The sequence below is a fragment of the Tasmannia lanceolata genome, unplaced genomic scaffold (assembly GCF_043159265.1).
Source record: "Tasmannia lanceolata isolate RefF3 unplaced genomic scaffold, GAP_Taslan_0.1 ptg000012l, whole genome shotgun sequence".
NCBI lineage: Eukaryota > Viridiplantae > Streptophyta > Magnoliopsida > Canellales > Winteraceae > Tasmannia > Tasmannia lanceolata.
In genome coordinates this window covers 16,839,964-16,856,562 of record NW_027518689.1, presented here as the reverse complement: position 1 = coordinate 16,856,562, position 16,599 = coordinate 16,839,964, and the positions used below count along the sequence as shown (strand labels likewise).

The window sequence follows — 16,599 nt, the reverse complement described above, 5'->3', positions numbered from 1 at the left end:
ACGGCAGCCAGACAGCGGGATCAGCTCCGTGTTGTTCATTTCCTTGAGGGTCTTGGACCAGAGTTTACTCATCTTCAACAGCACATCCTTGGGTCTGGTACTGTACCCACTCTTCAGGAGGTATTTTTACGAGCTCAGCAATGTCCACTTGGCATTACTGTTCCTACTCCCGTGGATGTCTTGACTATTGCTGCTTATGGAGGCGCTGACCGCCCTTCCCGAGGAGGAGGCATTTTTGGTCGGGCCGTGAGGTGGATGGCCTTTATCGTTTCGACTGCACTCCGTCCCATCCAATTCTACATGGCTCGGTCGATGCATACCAGTGGCACTGCCGTCTAGGTCACCCGTCTATGGAGCGTTTACGCAGGATTCCCTTCGTTTCTTCTTCATCTGTTAGGTCTTTTTCAGTGTGAGACTTGTGAACTTGGGAAGCATCATCGTGTGCCATTTCCCTCTAGGACTGTTAGTCAGGCTTCACACCCTTTTGCTCTTGTTCATTCTGATGTATGGGGTCCTGCTAGGACTACTTCTTTATTTGGATTCCACTATTTTGTGGTCTTTATTGATGACTATTCACGTATGACATGGACTTATTTAATAAAAGATCGTTCTGAAGTTTTTTCTTTATTTCGTGATTTCTATGCTGAAGTTAGTAATTAATTCTTATGTGTTATCCAATGTCTTCGCACTGACAATGCAAAGGAATATTTCTTACTCAAATGGTTTTCAGGAATTCCTCTCTTCGCGAGGCATTCTTCATCAGTCCTCATGTGCTCATACCTCTCAACAGAATGGAGGGGCTGAGAGGAAGCTTCGCTCCTTGTTAGATGGGGCCGGACACTACTCTTTCGGATGCGGGTCCCTAAGACCTATTGGGCTGATGCTGTACTCACAGCATGCTACCTGGCGAATAGGCTTCCCTTTTCGGTCCTTGGTGGCACCTCTCTGTTCTCGATTCTCCGTCCTACCTCTGACCCTTTCCCTCATACTCCTCGAGTTTTTGGCTGTCTCTGTTTTGTCCACGTTCTTCGGTCAGGATTAGATAAGTTAGATCCTCGGGCCGAACGGTGAATCTTTCTAGGTTACTCTCGGACCCAAAAGGGTTATTGTTGCTACAGCCCTCGCCTGCGACGATCCTTTGTCTCGGCGGATGTTACATTCTTTGAGACTCAGTCATTTCTTTGTCCGTCCATCTCGTTGGATCCCTCCCCCTCTACACTTCAGGAGGATTCCCATGTTCTTCCTCTTCCGGTTCTTCCTGATCCCATCCCTGTTTCTACACCTCCGGTGTCCAGTTCCTCCCCTACAGTTGATTCTATTGTTATGCCGATGTCAGCGCCTTGTGCAGCCCCTCTACCTCCACCATTGAAGCAATATCAGTGTCGGGCCAAATCTGCTGCTCATTCAGCCCCGCCTGAGCCATCATCATCTCAGCCGGAGATCCCCACTTCTGAGGTACATTCTGACTCTCCCATTGCCTCTCGCACTCGGTCTCGCAGTATTGCTCATCTCATTTCCTCTTTTGTGTCTTATAACTTGCTCACCCCTGTATTTCGCATTTTTGTTTCGCCTTTGTCCTCTATTTCTCTACCTAAGACTCCACAGGAGGCACTTGATCATCAAGGCTTGCGGGCGGCTATGGATCTTGAGATGCAAGCCCTTCAGGCCAATCATACATGGGATTTGGTCCCTCTACCATATGGTGCTCGTCCCGTTGGTTGTCGCTGGGTTTATGCAGTCAAGCATCTTCCTGATGGCACAGTTGAGCGCCTTAAGGCTCGACTTGTTGCCAAAGGGTACATGCAGACATATGGGATTGATTATGGCGAGACTTTTTCACCACTTGTGAAAATTCCTTCTGTCCGTGTCCTGCTATCCCTTGCTGTGAATCATGGTTGGCATCTTCATCAGTTGGATGTAAAGAATGCCTTTCTTCATGGTGATTTGGAGGAAGAGGTCTATATGGAGCAACCTTCTGGATATGTTGCTCAGGGGGAGAGATCTTCTCTTGTTTGCCGTTTGAGGATCTCTGAGAGCCTGGTTTGGGAAGTTCAGTGCTACACTTATTCGCTTTGGCATGAAGCAGTGCGCAGTTGATCACTCCGTCTTCAGTTTTCAGTCTCAGGTTGGTTGTGTTCTGTTGATAGTATATGTCGATGATATCATTATCACTGGTAGCGATACGGGTGGCATTCAGAGGCTCAAATCCTTCCTTCAGATAGAGTTCTCTACTAAGGATTTGGGTCGTCATCAGTATTTCCTGGGCATTGAGGTTGCCTATTCGATTAGGGGTATCTACCTCTCACAGAGGAATTATGTTATGGATCTTCTTGATGAGACAGGTTGTTTGGGAGTCAAGCCTGCCTCAACTCCTATGGACCAGAATAGGAAATTACTCCCTGAGGAGGGAGTCCTATTAGAAGATCCAGGGCGATACAGACGCTTAGTTGGTAAGCTCATTTATCTTACTGTTACACGTTCAGATATTACCTTTGCAGTTAGCGCAGTTAGCCAGCATATGAGCTCACCTCGCACTTCACACTGGGCTGCTGTACTTCAGATATTGAGATATCTGAAGAGTTCGCCAGGTAAAGGGCTGTTATTTCAGAGGCATGGGCACCAAAGAATTGAAAGATACACTGATGCAGACTGGGCAGGTCTCCGGCTGATAGGCGATCTACTACAGGATATTGCACCTTTATTGGGGGTAATCTTGTTTCATGGAGAAGTAAGAAACAAGATGCCGTGTCTAAATCCAGTGCCGAGGCAGAATATAGAGCTATGTCTCATACGAGTGGCGAACTCATGTGGCTAAGTTCCTTACTTTCAGAGATTGTATTTCCTCCTTCTTATTCTCCAGCTCAGTTATACTGTGACGACAAATCCGCCATTTACATTGCCACGAATCCAGTTTTCCATGAGAGGACCAAACATATTGAAGTGGATTGTCATTTCATTAGAGATTTGATTCAGCGAGACTACATATCTCCTGTGTTTACTAGATCTACAGATCAATTAGCAGACATGTTCACGAAGCCTCTAAGTAGAGCTAAGTTAGTTGATAATTGTAACAAGCTAGGAATGTTAGATATCTACATTCCAGCTTGAGAGGGAGTGTTAACAGGTCTTTAGGTCTTTATTGTAATGCCCAAGGGCATACTTGTCTTTGTACTTCACTCTTTATTATTTATATGACATGAGCGAGGTGGAGAACCCTAACTTAATCTTTTCTCTCACTCTTTACTTTCTCTCTTTTCTCTACCTCTCTCAACAGTCTCGAATTTGATTTTTGATTTTATAGAATGTAAATGCATTCACAAAATCATTCAAGATTAATGATCAGTCCATTAAAATTGAAATTCGATTATAGAGAAGATTCCCAAAATGATTTTTGAGAAAATCACTGTCCAAGATAATAATTTTCTAATTCTCGGGCATGAAAAATTTTCTCTTTGAAAATGATTTTATTCTTATATATGCTTTTGCTATTATCAATAATGACAAGAACATATATGCTGAGATCTACTAGAACAATCGAAATTTAAAATAACAAAGGAAAGAAAATGACACAAAACGATTTTGGGAATTCGACCATTAAAAAATGATTTTGGCAATTCATAAAAATCCTAGATTAATTCCTCCAAATTTTGAGGCACTAGATTTCCCAAAATTTCATGAATTTTTATATGCAAACTCATCCCCGAAGAGAAATTAATTAGCAAAACATTGTAAGATGTAAAATTTGATTTTGAGGCTCAACGAGATACCTATGCTGGAATTAGCTACGCGAAAAGATGCCGGCATTTGAATTAGGAGACATTAATTCGGTTATCAAACGAACTCAAAATTCAAATTTTTAAGTTTCGACAACTAGATAACTCATTTCAATTGAATAGAAAAATAACTGACACTTATTAAAATATTGAGATTTAAGAAGATAAAGATCTAAAGTCTTTTTTTTTATGAAAATCCTTTAAAAGCAACAAGTGAGGCTTTGTTATCACTGGAAAATTCACTATAATTTTAAATTTCTTTCAGTTAAAATTGATTCCAGAAATTATAGATTTAAACCCAGATCAAGAACTTGTGGTTTTTTCCAAAAAAAATAAAACAGAAAGAAAAGAAGGGATATTTTGAATACTTGTAGCTCAAGTGTTCTCTTAAAATTGATTCAAACAATTATAGATTTAAACCCAGATCAAAGAACTTGTGGCTTCCCTGAATTCTCTAAAATAAAATAAAAAAAGAATCAAAAGAAGGGATATTTTGAATACTTGTAGCCCAATTGTTCTGCCTCCTCTGGATTCTCACATTTGCTCTAGGAGACCCCTGATGTGATGTCATGACAGTTTCTATGCCTAAACTCATTATCTTACTTTCTTCTTTGTCGCCCTTCTTTCTCCATCTATCTGACTTTCATTACTTCTTTTGTCTTATCTATTATCCGGAGCCTTTGCAACCATTGACCATTGTCACCATTAAATGCTCGACCGCCTTCAACCCATATTTATCAACCAAGATCCAAACCAATCCCTTACCTAGAATGTCCAAGGATGCCCGACCCATCCCATCGAGCTGCCCTAAACTTATGCCTGAACCCATACGTTATATATGAACCTTACCAGCCTCTACACCCTACTGCCATAGCCTATCACCCTGAAAACCCTATATCTGTTACAGATCCCAACTGATTTAAAACCTGTTAAATTTTCCTTAGTCTTAGAATATTTTAAACCTCCTATCAAACTGCCATCACTTGTTATTAATCCTACCGTGAAACTTTGTTGCAGAAACCATTACTAACCTATCCTAACCATATTCAGACGCAGACCTATTATCCTAACCATATTCAGACACAGACCTATTACTAAATTCCAGTCCAGATTTCCTTCCAGAACCGTTGCAGAATTTCAACTGATATTTTAGTACAGATTGTCAGATCTGTCATAAAATTCTGTTACAATTATTACAGTCTCCTCACTCAAACTTGCTACAGACCCGATCGAACCTTAAAAACCCTACCAAAAAGCTTTCTTTCCTGATCCTAAATAAAGCCTACACCTGCTCATTAAGCTTGTAGGCTAATTGTGAAGCTTTAAATCTGTTACTGTTGACTGTAACCTTCAGCAGTACCTAAATAAACATGTAATCACTTCCCTACCAACCATTAGAAATCTCTACCAATCTCCCAGACCTTAAATCAAGCCCATATCCTTTACTCTTTCCCAGATCTACCTTTCTTTACCCTGTTTTAACAGTTCTGTCCGGATCTTTTACATCTGTCCTAATAGTCCTGCAGATTCAAGGCTTCGGTTTGACAATCCTATCTTTTGATTAAGATTGAGCCTAAGTTTTGAGAGAGAGCTTATATCCGTTAGTAGACCTATATCAAGTTTGTATGCGTGCTACGTCAATTGGTGTTAGAGCTTCATTTGTAGTGATCTTTCCATACCTGTCCTACATCAACTTGGTATCAGAACCTAATCGTTTCTGGCTATGACGGACACTCTTCCCTCGATTGAATGGGTGAACAATATATTAGGAACAGAAAAAGATTATAAGAAGAGGAGTAAAAGCCCTAAAAAAGAGGCCCAAGAAAACAAAGGGAACATGGAAAGCACGAAAAAAAATGGACCCTAAAAATGAAGCCAAAACTAGCGGCTTGGCATATGATTCCAAGTACCTAATAATAGAAAAAAGGGTGGCCCAGTGCACAAGGCTCCCACCATTGCGGGGTCTGGGGAGGGCTAGATGTAGACAGCCTTACCCTTGCTTTGCAGAGAGGCTGTTTCCGTGACTCGAACCCATGACCATCAGGTCACAATGGAGCAACCTTACCATTGCACCAAGGCTCGCCCTCTTACCTAATAATACAAGAAACATAAAAATTTATTGAAGGATTTGGTTTCCTTACCCACTGAAAGAAAAATGATACGAATGAAGCACTTTTTAATTGTTTTTTTTTTTTTTGAAAGATGATAGATTTCATTAATATTCAAATAGCAATCGGGACCAGGGGTCCCATCCTGCAATTACAAAATATTAAGGTGAATTAGCACGGGAATACCCGAAGCCAATTCAAAAGCAAACAGAAGATATTACCAAACTCAACTATTCCTTTCCTATATTGTAATGCCCGTATCCCTGTACCTATACATATTCTATTGTATACGTAATCCTTTCCTTTATACATTGTTCATTCCTTTCCTCAGCTCTTTAACCTGGACCTTTTTGGACAGCACAAAATTCTAGTTTTCCTAAGTACTTCTTGAGATTATACGAAAACGAAATTCGTGAAAGACACCAGTGCTACAAGATTCTAATTCAGAATTCGAACCATCTGAAAATCTAAGGCTCAAGGTTTATCATTTTCAAGAGAATCAGCTGGTATGGCGCAATCAAGCTGGATAACCTTAGCGAAAGAACGAGTTTCTCAATCTTTGGCTATAGGAGATAAAAATCTTGGATGGCGACCAACATCACATTAAATTTAAGCAAAACAAACCCTGGGTGGAATTGAGGGGATTACTCCCTATTCTCCTACAACCCAGATCTTGTAGTTTCAACCAGACTCTCCAAACTAAAACAATTCTGCACTTAGTCATCAAGCACTGTACCAAGGGGAACACCCACGCCCAACTCACAAATTAACCTATTTAAACATCTACTCCAGGCTTGTTTTAATCATCTACTCCAGTCCTGTTTCAAATTTCTTTAGCCCTGGCCGTTTGTTCTTCCTTATCTCTTTCCTTCATTGCAAGGAACATTTTTTTGGTTGCCCCCAAGTTTTCCTTATATGTAATCCCAAAAACATCCCCTACCGATAATAGGTCATTAAACTCTTCTGAGCATGATCCCCTACTCTTAGAGTCGTCAGAGCTATTATCAACCTGCACTGTCTTACCTCTAAAGTCCTTGGGAACTTGGGGCTCCCCAACTTGCAGATCTTCAATCCGCCCTGAATTCCCCAAAGTCAAGCTAGATCGATTAGTTTCTAGGTTTCTGATAACAGTTTTTCTTTCCTCCTCCCAAAGACGCCGCCGAGTACGTCTTTTCTTTTCTAGAACCTTACTGAATATGGGGAGATCAAGGAGAGGAACATGCAGTTCTTTATCGCTAGTTGATTCTGAAGCAGGATCCAGATAATTGATGGACGATGAGTTTTTCTTTAGCTGAGCCCATCGCTTTTTTAGCGGACTAAGAGAAATCTCACAAGGGGTCGGAGATTCCTTCCTAGCAAGTTTTTTCATTGTAGCGAAGGTCTTTCAACAATTCGATATCTCCGTCCTCAAACGAAAAGCCCTGAATGGGCGGAGAACACCCATCCCGGACCGATTCTTTTCCTGACATAGTTGGCGAACTGATGGCGTCGAAATTTTGGAGAAGCTTCTGAGATTCGACATTTAGTCTCCTTCCCCTGTGATTTCCTTTTCTAACAATTCCTTTGAATTTTCTTGTGAAGGCTTAAAGGCCCCATCGAATGGCTAATACCTATAAATCCGAGTTAGTATTCCTCCGGTATACTTTAGCTTTTCCTAAGCAAAGGCGCTTGACTTTAGGCTTCTTGTCATTATGGAATCTAGCTTTAATCTTTATTGTCTTTTTGTCCTTTTCCGAGGTCAGAATACAACTATCAGCAACATCTTTTCGAGAGGCCTTTCCTTTCTCTCCACGAGACCCTGCAATTAATGTATTCCGTGTCGAACCACTTTTAACCTGGTCCCACTTTCCAGTCACATCAGCTTTCCTATTCTCCGACATAACAGATGAGACAATGGCGGTAAGCTTGGGAGATTCAAAATTCAAACCAAGTCCAACCAATGGCTCCCTGTCCAGTCGCATGTATTGGGATTAGAGCTCGTCCCCCTTTCCAATGAGTCAGCCATCACCGGTAACTTGGCACCGGAGACCTGTTCAGGACCCTCACAAATGTCCAAATTATCTCTACTGCTTGATTCCCTCATAACTGATACCACCATACTATTAATGCTATCCTCAGAGATCATCTTAATTCCAATAGAATAAATGCTGGACTCCACCCTTAAATTAATGGATGAGGGTATAGATTTCCACAAGGGGGTTAATACCAATGCTGACGCAAAAGACATGCAGTGATCGTGATTAGCAAAAAGCTAGGTTTGAATCACTTGACCCAGATGCTGCCCAAGGTATTCCATAATTGACGATAACGAGGTGTGAAGAGGGATATCATAGAATCTTATCCTAACAGTTCTTGCTCCCATATTATAAGCCAGGAACCAAGGTTGAAGAGAAGAGAGAAATCCTCCAAAAAATTCACCTCCACGCCTGAGGATTGCATTCGCCTGGGATTCTGACTGAAAGCGGAAAAGAATGTCGACAGAATTAATAGAGAAGTGCTTCTGCAACTCCAGCAAACCCCAACAAGTTTTTGCCCACTCCCAAACGTCTTCCAACAACCAGGATGCATATTTCAAAGTTCCAATGAGACAACTTTTTAAATATTGCTTTTGTTCCTCCACCACAGTATTTGAGACCTCCAGGGGTAAGGGATCGGGATGAGTGTCAGCCTGGAAGGGACCGACTTAGGTCTCCAAACCATGGCTAGGGCCAATTTGGATTTAAGATCTAAACATTTTCTACATGCGTTACGAGAGCCGAAATTTCTATATTGACATTTCGGACCCATCCAGTCACTGCCATTGGAAGGCAAACGGCGGCTACATTCAGAGGCTCTTCGGCCAGGGACTCTTCTGGCCCTAAATTCAAGACGTCGTGTTCGAGTCTCTCTGTCCTCAATACTACCCAGTGACCCTGAATGGGACCTGGGAGGAACCCAGTGAGATCTATTAAGGTCGCCACCTTGCCCGAACAAGCTGAGAGTTCTTCGACAACTGATATTAAGGATCCCCAATGATTCATAAACTTCCAGAGCAGGGTATCTTGCTTCCAGGAAATTTTGGAAATGAACCACAGTGAGATCCAGGTTGAAGCTGCAGGGGCAAATTAAAGGTTCCACCGGAAAACCAGAGACTACTCCCGCCGTAAGAGGAGTTCGACGGCATCTAAAGTCGTCTCGGATAGTCATTGGCTCCTTTTTTAATTGAATTTGCTTATCTTGGAATTGCATCAACCAAAGTGGAATGAAGAACTAATAGTTCCCTAAAATGGCAGAAATTATAAAATTAGAAAAGGGTTAGCAGAAACAGATTACAACTTCCATATGTATCTAGAATGAATAGAATCTTGTGGGAATGAGATGCATTCTTATCCAATAAATGAGGGTATGTTCGGTAATGACTTTTGCGTTTCTTCAATGAAGCGGGCGGAAACGGAATAATGAGAATCTTCTGAAGCGGATTCTAGTCTCTTTGGAAAAAATGCTATCTGAAATATAGTCAGAGAATGGTTGCCGAACGCAATCTGAAATATCAAAAACTGCTATTTCTTCAGCCAGGCTATAGGCCCTTTTAATCATGTTAACCACCATGATGCAAGAAATAACATCATTTTGGCCTCTCGAATGTCAAGCCAAGAAAAATATCAACTTCAAAATGACATCAGATTAAGTAGGTTAAACATGAGATACATGATATAAAAAAAATCCAAAAGCACATTTTGCTGATTATCAGGTCACATACGTGTCATAGTACCCAAACATTTAGCTAGACAAACTTCACAAAACGAAAAATTGATGGGCTAAACTTCAAGAATCGAAAAGTACTAAATTTGCAATTTGATCTATTGCGCCTGTTTTCTCTGTAATCATGTTTTGTTCCCTTAGAACCAGTTTCCCAGCTAGGACTGCAATTTTATTCAGTTAGTTTATTCTCTAATTTTATTTCTTCTCTTCCTATTGTTTATTTTTTTCCTTCCTAAAAGAATTCAGATAATCACATTATGTCATAATCAGATAAAAGTAAGTCTCACAACAGTTGATTTTGATTTTCAAAAATTTAGTCACTGTTTTCTACTTTATGGGCCTTTTGGATGTTATCAATCTATTAATATCTAGAGTCTTCTGTAGAAGAATTTTTATGTGAAGTACGTTTCTTTTACTGGGGCCTAATCAAGATGGTTTGTCCTAAATATTTGTACGAAAGTTTATTCATCTTATGTGTATGAGCTTTCTAATCACTTCTGTCCTGCAACAGCTGTGTTAACCTGCTAATGTTGTTACGATAATGGAATACTAATGAGTTACTTATAATATGCATTTATTTACTTGAGCAGATATGGATGCAAAGGTCAAAGCAATGATCAAGCTAATAGAAGAAGATGCGGATTCCTTTGCAAGGAGGGCAGAGATGTACTACAAGAAACGCCCGGAGCTTATGAAACTGGTTGAGGAGTTTTACCGAGCATACCGGGCTTTAGCAGAAAGATATGACCATGCAACCGGGGCCCTTCGCCAGGCGCATCGAACCATGTCGGAAGCATTCCCAAACCAGATTCCATTTGTACTCTCTGATGATTCTCCCTCAGGCGGCTCTTCAGGGATGGAGGCAGAGCCGCACACACCAGAAATGCAACATCCAATACGTGCATTATTTGACCCTGATGACTTGCAAAAGGACGCTTTGGGAATGTCATCACATTTGCATTCTGTCAAAAGGAATGGAGGGCATTCTGAAGATGATGATGCCATGACAAGCAAAAAAGGGTTGAAACAGCTCAATGAGATGTTTGGATCTCTAGAAGGGGGAGACCATGCAAAGTCTACTGAAGGGAGGGTGAGGAAAGGGCTGAATTTTCATGAGGAAGAGAGAAAAGGTTCTGAAAGGAAGGCACATTATGGATCTAGAGACATCCAAGAACCTGAGGTGAATGAAGAAGTTAACAACAAAACGAAAGTTCTCCAAGATCAGGTTTCTCAGTTATCAACTGAGAACCAAAGTCTTAAAAAGCAGGTCATGTCAGAGACTGAACGTGCAGATAAAGCTGAAACTGAGCTTCAATCCCTAATAAAATCCGTCTCCAAATTTCAAGAGTTATTGGATGAGAACCAGAATCTCAAAACACAGGTCATCTCTGAGACTGGACGTGCAGCTAAAGCTGAAACTGATGCTCAAAGTCTACAGAAAGCCCTATCTGAACTCCAAGAAATATCAACTGAGAACAAAAATCTCAAGGCACAGGTCATGTCGGAATCTGAACGTGCAGGTAAAGTTGAAGCTGAAGTTCAAAGTCTACGACATTCCCTCTCTAAATTTCAAGCTGAAAAGGATTCTGTTTTTCTTCAATATCAGCAGTGTTTGGAGAAGATATCTTCTCTAGAAAAAGATATTAGTAGGCTTAATGGTGAGATATTGACGGGAGCAACAAGACTAAGTGGTGCTGAAGAGCAATGCCATCTTTTAGAGAAGGCAAATCATTCTTTGCAGTCAGATGTGGACATATTAGTGCAGAAAACAATGATGCAACAAAAAGAACTTGCTAACAAGCATGGGGAGTTGGAGAAATTCAATGTCAGCATACAAGATGAACGTCTGAACTTGGTCCGGGCTGAGGCAGCTCTCCATTCATTACAAAATTTGCATTCTGAATCCCAAGAAGAGCAGAGGGCTTTGGCCTTGGAACTTCAAAACAGGGTTCAGATGTTGAAGGAAATGGAGTTTAGTAAACAAGCTTTAGAGGATGAGGTTCAAAGGGTCAAAACGGAAAACTACAACTTAAATGAGCAAAACTTGTCTCATGCTGTGTCAGTGAAGATTCTTCAAGATGAACTATTTGGTTTAAAGGAGACGAAATTGAAACTTGAAGAGGTGGTTGGGCTCCGTGTGGAGCAAAGGAATGCACTTCAGCAAGAGCTTTACTGTTTAAGAGATGAAAAAAATGACTTGCACAGGAGACACCAAGCTGTATTAGATCAAATAGAGTCGGTGGGCTTAAATGTGGACTGCCTTGCGTCATCCATCAAGGACTTGCAGGATGAGAACTTAAAGTTGAAAGAGATGCGTGACAAGGATGAAAATGAGAGAGCACTCCTTTTGGAAAAGAATGCACTCTTGGAGAATTCTCTTTCAGATGCGAATGTTGAGTTAGAAGGATTGAGAGAAAATCTTAAGGCATTAGAAGAGTCTCTCCAGTCTCTCCAGCAAGAAAAGTTGAGTCTCGTCACTGAAAAGGACGCTCTTGGCTCTCAGGTAGAAAGCATTATAGAGAATATGGAGAAACTTTCAGAGAAGAATGCTTTCTTGGAGAACTCCCTATCTGATTTGAATGTTGAACTTGAAGGGTTGAGAGGAAAGTCTAAGAGCTTAGAAGAGTCCTGTCACTCTCTCCAGAATCAGAGTTCCAGCCTTCTTGCTGAAAGGAACGCCTTGGTCTCTCAGTTAGAAAGTATTACGCAGAGTCTAGAAAACATGGAGAAAAGGTATGCAGAGTTAGAAGAAGAGCACTCTTGCCTTGAGAAGGTTAAAGAAGCAGCCCTCCATCGAGTTGATGAGATACAAGTATTTTTGAACCTAGAAAGACAAGAACATGCAACTTTTGCCAAGTCAAGCCAGACTCAAATGGCTAATTTGGAAAACGAGATACATATTCTGCGAGAAGAAGCTCGATTGAGGAAGAAAGAGTTAGAAGAAGAGCAAGATAAAATTGTAAATGCCGAGGTTGAGGTCTTTGTCTTTCAGAGGTGCATACATGATATGAAAGAGAGGAACTTGTTTCTTTCCATTGAACATCAAAGACATGTTGAGGCATCTGTCCATGCAGAAAAGTTAATTTCAGAATTGGAGCTGAAAAATCATGGACAACAGGTAAAAGTAAATTCCTTATTAGAACATATCGAAAAGCTGAGAGGAGGAATTCATCAAGTGTTAAAATCGCTTGGTATTGGTTCTGATGATGGATGTCCAGATGGAAAGGAACAAGTAATTTTGAAGCAACTTCTAGGAAAAATTGAAGACATGCGGATTTCTATTTCTGATGGAGAGGATGAAAAACAACGCTTTCTTTTTGAGAACTTTGTCAACATTACTCTTCTAGAACAACTGAGACTGCAGGCATCAAATTTGAAATCAGAAAAAAAATCCCTTGAACATGAGTGTGAAGTCAGGACAAAGGAGTTGTCAATGCTACAAACTGAGAAACATGAACTCCTGCAGATGAACAAACAGTTGAGGCAAGATATACAGGCACAGTTGTCAGATTCACAAAGGGCTTATGAGACATTACATAATGAAAATTCTGAGCTGCTGGAAGAAAACCGATCTTTGATGAAAGAATTCTGCGATCTGAGGGAGGAAAAATACACTCTAGAGGAAGAAAACAATGCTGCCCTCAAAGAGGCAATGACTCTGAGTTACCTGTCATTGATTTATAAGAGCTTTGGTGCTGAAAAAGCTGTGGAGCTAAAATATCTAAACAATGCTCTCGACCATTTACAGGAAATGAATAATGACCTTGAGGAGAAGCTTAGAGTAATGGTTGAAAAGATGGAAATGGTGGAAATGGAAAATTTTCATCTCAATGAGTCGATTAAGAAGTTGGAAGAGTGTCAAAGTTGTGCGGTGATTTTGGGGGATGAGTTGAACACAGTCAGAAATGAAAGAGAACAGTTGCAGCATCAAATTGAAATTGGAAAGGATTTGTTGGGTCAGAAGGAGATGGAGCTTTCACAAGCAGATGAGAAGATCCAAGCTACACAGAGCGAGAACATTGAATTATGTCGGGATTTTGAGAGTCTCAGGCAGCAATTTGATGAGGCTAAGATGATAAAAGAAGAGTTAGATAAGCGGGTCCTCACGCTATCAGAAGATAACTTACATTGGAGTGAGGAGATCGAATGCCTTCGTGAAGCAAACAAAAAGTTGGAGTCAGACCTATGTGAATTGCATGAAAACATAGAGGAACTTAGAATTAGAGAAGAGTATTTGAGTTCTGTACTACAAAAAAAGACTAATGATGTTGAGCTCTGGGAGATGGAGGCTTTAGCAATTTACAATGACCTTCAAATTTCTGCAGTATGTGCCGCAGTGTTTGAAGAAAAGGCTTGTGGACTGATTGGAGAATGTGAGAGCCTTGAAGGAAGTGCCATAATTCAGAAAAAGTTGTTTGATGATGAAAGCACTTCAAAAAGTAGAGATATTGAAGAGATGAAGAAAAAAATCCGTGTGATGGAATTAGAAACCAATGGAGTTAAAACTGAATTGGCTGCACATTTTCCCCTCATATTGTCTTTGAGGAATAGTTTATCATCTCTAGAAGACCATGCCCTTTCTCTAACAAAGATACATGAGACCGACAATCTGAAAACACAGGTATTCATTCTCTGTTAAAGTTGGTAGTTATTGTACTGTACTGGTGATTGCTTGTTTTTACATTCTGGTCTTAGTTATTAGGTATTAATGGAGGCCAATGCAGTCTTTTCCATTTGAAAATATAGTATGCTTGTCGCTGTGGTGGCCCGTCAAAACTCAGGTTAATTGAGCTGCTTCAGTTGATGGGTCTGCCTTGGCATAGCCACCTACGTATTTTCTCTGATTGAGAAATTCTCAATCAATCTTATTTCATCAAAAACTATCAAAGTCTACTACATGAGGCCTATATCTATGCAAAAAAAAAAAAATCCATGGAAATAAATAAAATCCCTAATTTTAAATAATATGAAAATAAAATCCCTAAAACCAAATACCATGGAAATAAAAAATCCTAAAAACTATAACATGGAAATAAATCCCTAAAAAGTCCTAATGCGCAAATATGCCTCTTATAAGGCTTACAATCCGCATCAAAGTGATTAAAAATTTGCATGTTTGGAACTCTTGACATCAATCTGTCCATGTGTCTGCAGGATGCTGTATCGGAAAGTAGTCAGCACGACATGAGTGGCCAGGGTGTCATTGAAGATCATAATACCGCTATGCCAGCTGCTGTTTTGGAGTTACAGAGCTTGCAGATTAAAGTTCAAGCAGTTGAAAAGGCAGTGATGAAAATGGGAAAGCTCTCAATGCAGGAAAATGCTAATGCAAATACCCAATTGGAGGCTGCAACCAAAGAGATTGAACAATTAAAATCGAAAGGAAGTTTTGCACACGTAGAAGTTCAAACAAGCAAGGACGTCACAGTTCAAATTGAACAGGATGGTGAGGAGCCCAGTAAAGATCTTGAGCGGCAGAAAAATGATGTCGAAGTCTCCGAAGTCTCCAAAGTTAAGGATGGGCTTACTATGAAAGATATTCAGCTTGACCAAGTTTCGGAGTCTTCATCCTATGAAAATGGCGTTGGTTCATATGAGATGACTAAAAGAGAAAATGCTGAGGCAGATGATCAAATGCTTGAGTTGTGGGAAACGGCAGAGTGTCATCAAATTGAAACAGTGGAGGAGCAAAAGAGTGAGTATCCTTTGTCTGAATTACAAGTTGAGAAAGAGTTGGCAGTTGACAAGTTAGAGGTACCCAAGGAAATAATGGAGTCTCACCAAGAAGGGAACAAAAAAATCATGGAAAGGCTTGTTTCCGATGCTCGGAGATTGACAGATCTTCAAGCAAGTGTACAAGAACTGAAAAAGAAGACTGAAAAATTTGGCAAGCGCAACCAGCCGATAGGTTTCGAATATGATAATGTGAGTGGACGGTTAAAAGAAGTTGAAGAAACCCTCTTGCAGTTGGTTGATATCAACAAAAAATTGACAGACAGTTCAATATCTTCTGATGGTAAGGCTGAGGAGTTGGAGGATGAGGGGAATGTGAGAAAACGCCAAGTTTCAGAGCGAGCACGGAGATGGTCTGAAAAATTCGGAAGGCTGGAGTTGGAAGTGCAGAGTATTCAGTTTGTTTTGCTGAAAATTGAGGATGAACATGAAAATAAAAGACCCAAAGCTGTTGAGAGGAGATCAAGAGTTCTACTGAGGGACTATCTCTACAGTGGAAGAGAAAAGGACGGCAGAAAGAAAGTTCCTTTTTGTGCTTGTATCAGACCTTCAACAAAGGGAGACTGAGTTCGGTGAAAACTGAGAAGACTTTGAATGTGAAAGTTTCTATTTTTGCAGTATATACTGCATTTTACAGTATGTTCTGCTCTTCATCTGTTTTTTACAGTCATTTAAGTTGTAGACTTGTTGAATCCAGGAAGTTTTTCTTTTTTAACTTTTGGTTTCTGGATATGATCTTACTAGGGATGATTCTTGGCTAAGATAGCTAGTATTCTTATTTGGCTTAGAGAAACTATACATGTCAGGCCTGATCTGATTGAATGGAGCTACTACCATGAACTTGTTTAGTTTAGTTTCTTCATGGATTTACCTGAAATTGATAGTAACTTATCACCCTCTCTTCACTCATGTCATCTTAATCCTCGCTCCCCCCACCCTACTCTTCCAGCACCTGATAAACTAATATTCCATGAAAAAACTTTCATTGCTGCTAAACATGGCCTAAGATTCTCTACTTTTTGAAATTCTCCACTTTTTGAAATTGACCATTAGATAATGATCCTAGGGCATTGAGGCATGCTCATAATATTTCAAGGAGTATCTGCATGCATCAAACTTCTGAGAACACAGAAAATGGAAGCTCAAGAGACACTCTAGAAGGATTAGAATTAATGGTTTTGCAATTATTTTTCCGGGTAAAGGTACCGGTGTCAAAGTACAAGAATAATTCTTAAAAAAGAGAG

General features: G+C 40.4%; 1 protein-coding gene across 2 annotated transcripts in view; it reads left to right on the top strand.

Moving 5' to 3' along the window:
• Window positions 1-16,203, top strand: part of LOC143887660 (protein NETWORKED 1D-like) — a 46,712-nt gene extending 30,509 nt beyond the window's left edge. For both annotated transcript variants that reach the window (XM_077391776.1, XM_077391775.1), the window contains exons 5-6: window positions 10,213-14,243; window positions 14,777-16,203. In XM_077391776.1, coding sequence (XP_077247891.1) covers window positions 10,213-14,243; window positions 14,777-15,922 — 5,177 coding nt within the window. In that variant the 3' untranslated portion in view covers window positions 15,923-16,203. The remainder of the gene's footprint in view (window positions 1-10,212; window positions 14,244-14,776) is intronic.
• The last annotated feature ends 396 nt before the right edge of the window (window positions 16,204-16,599 follow it).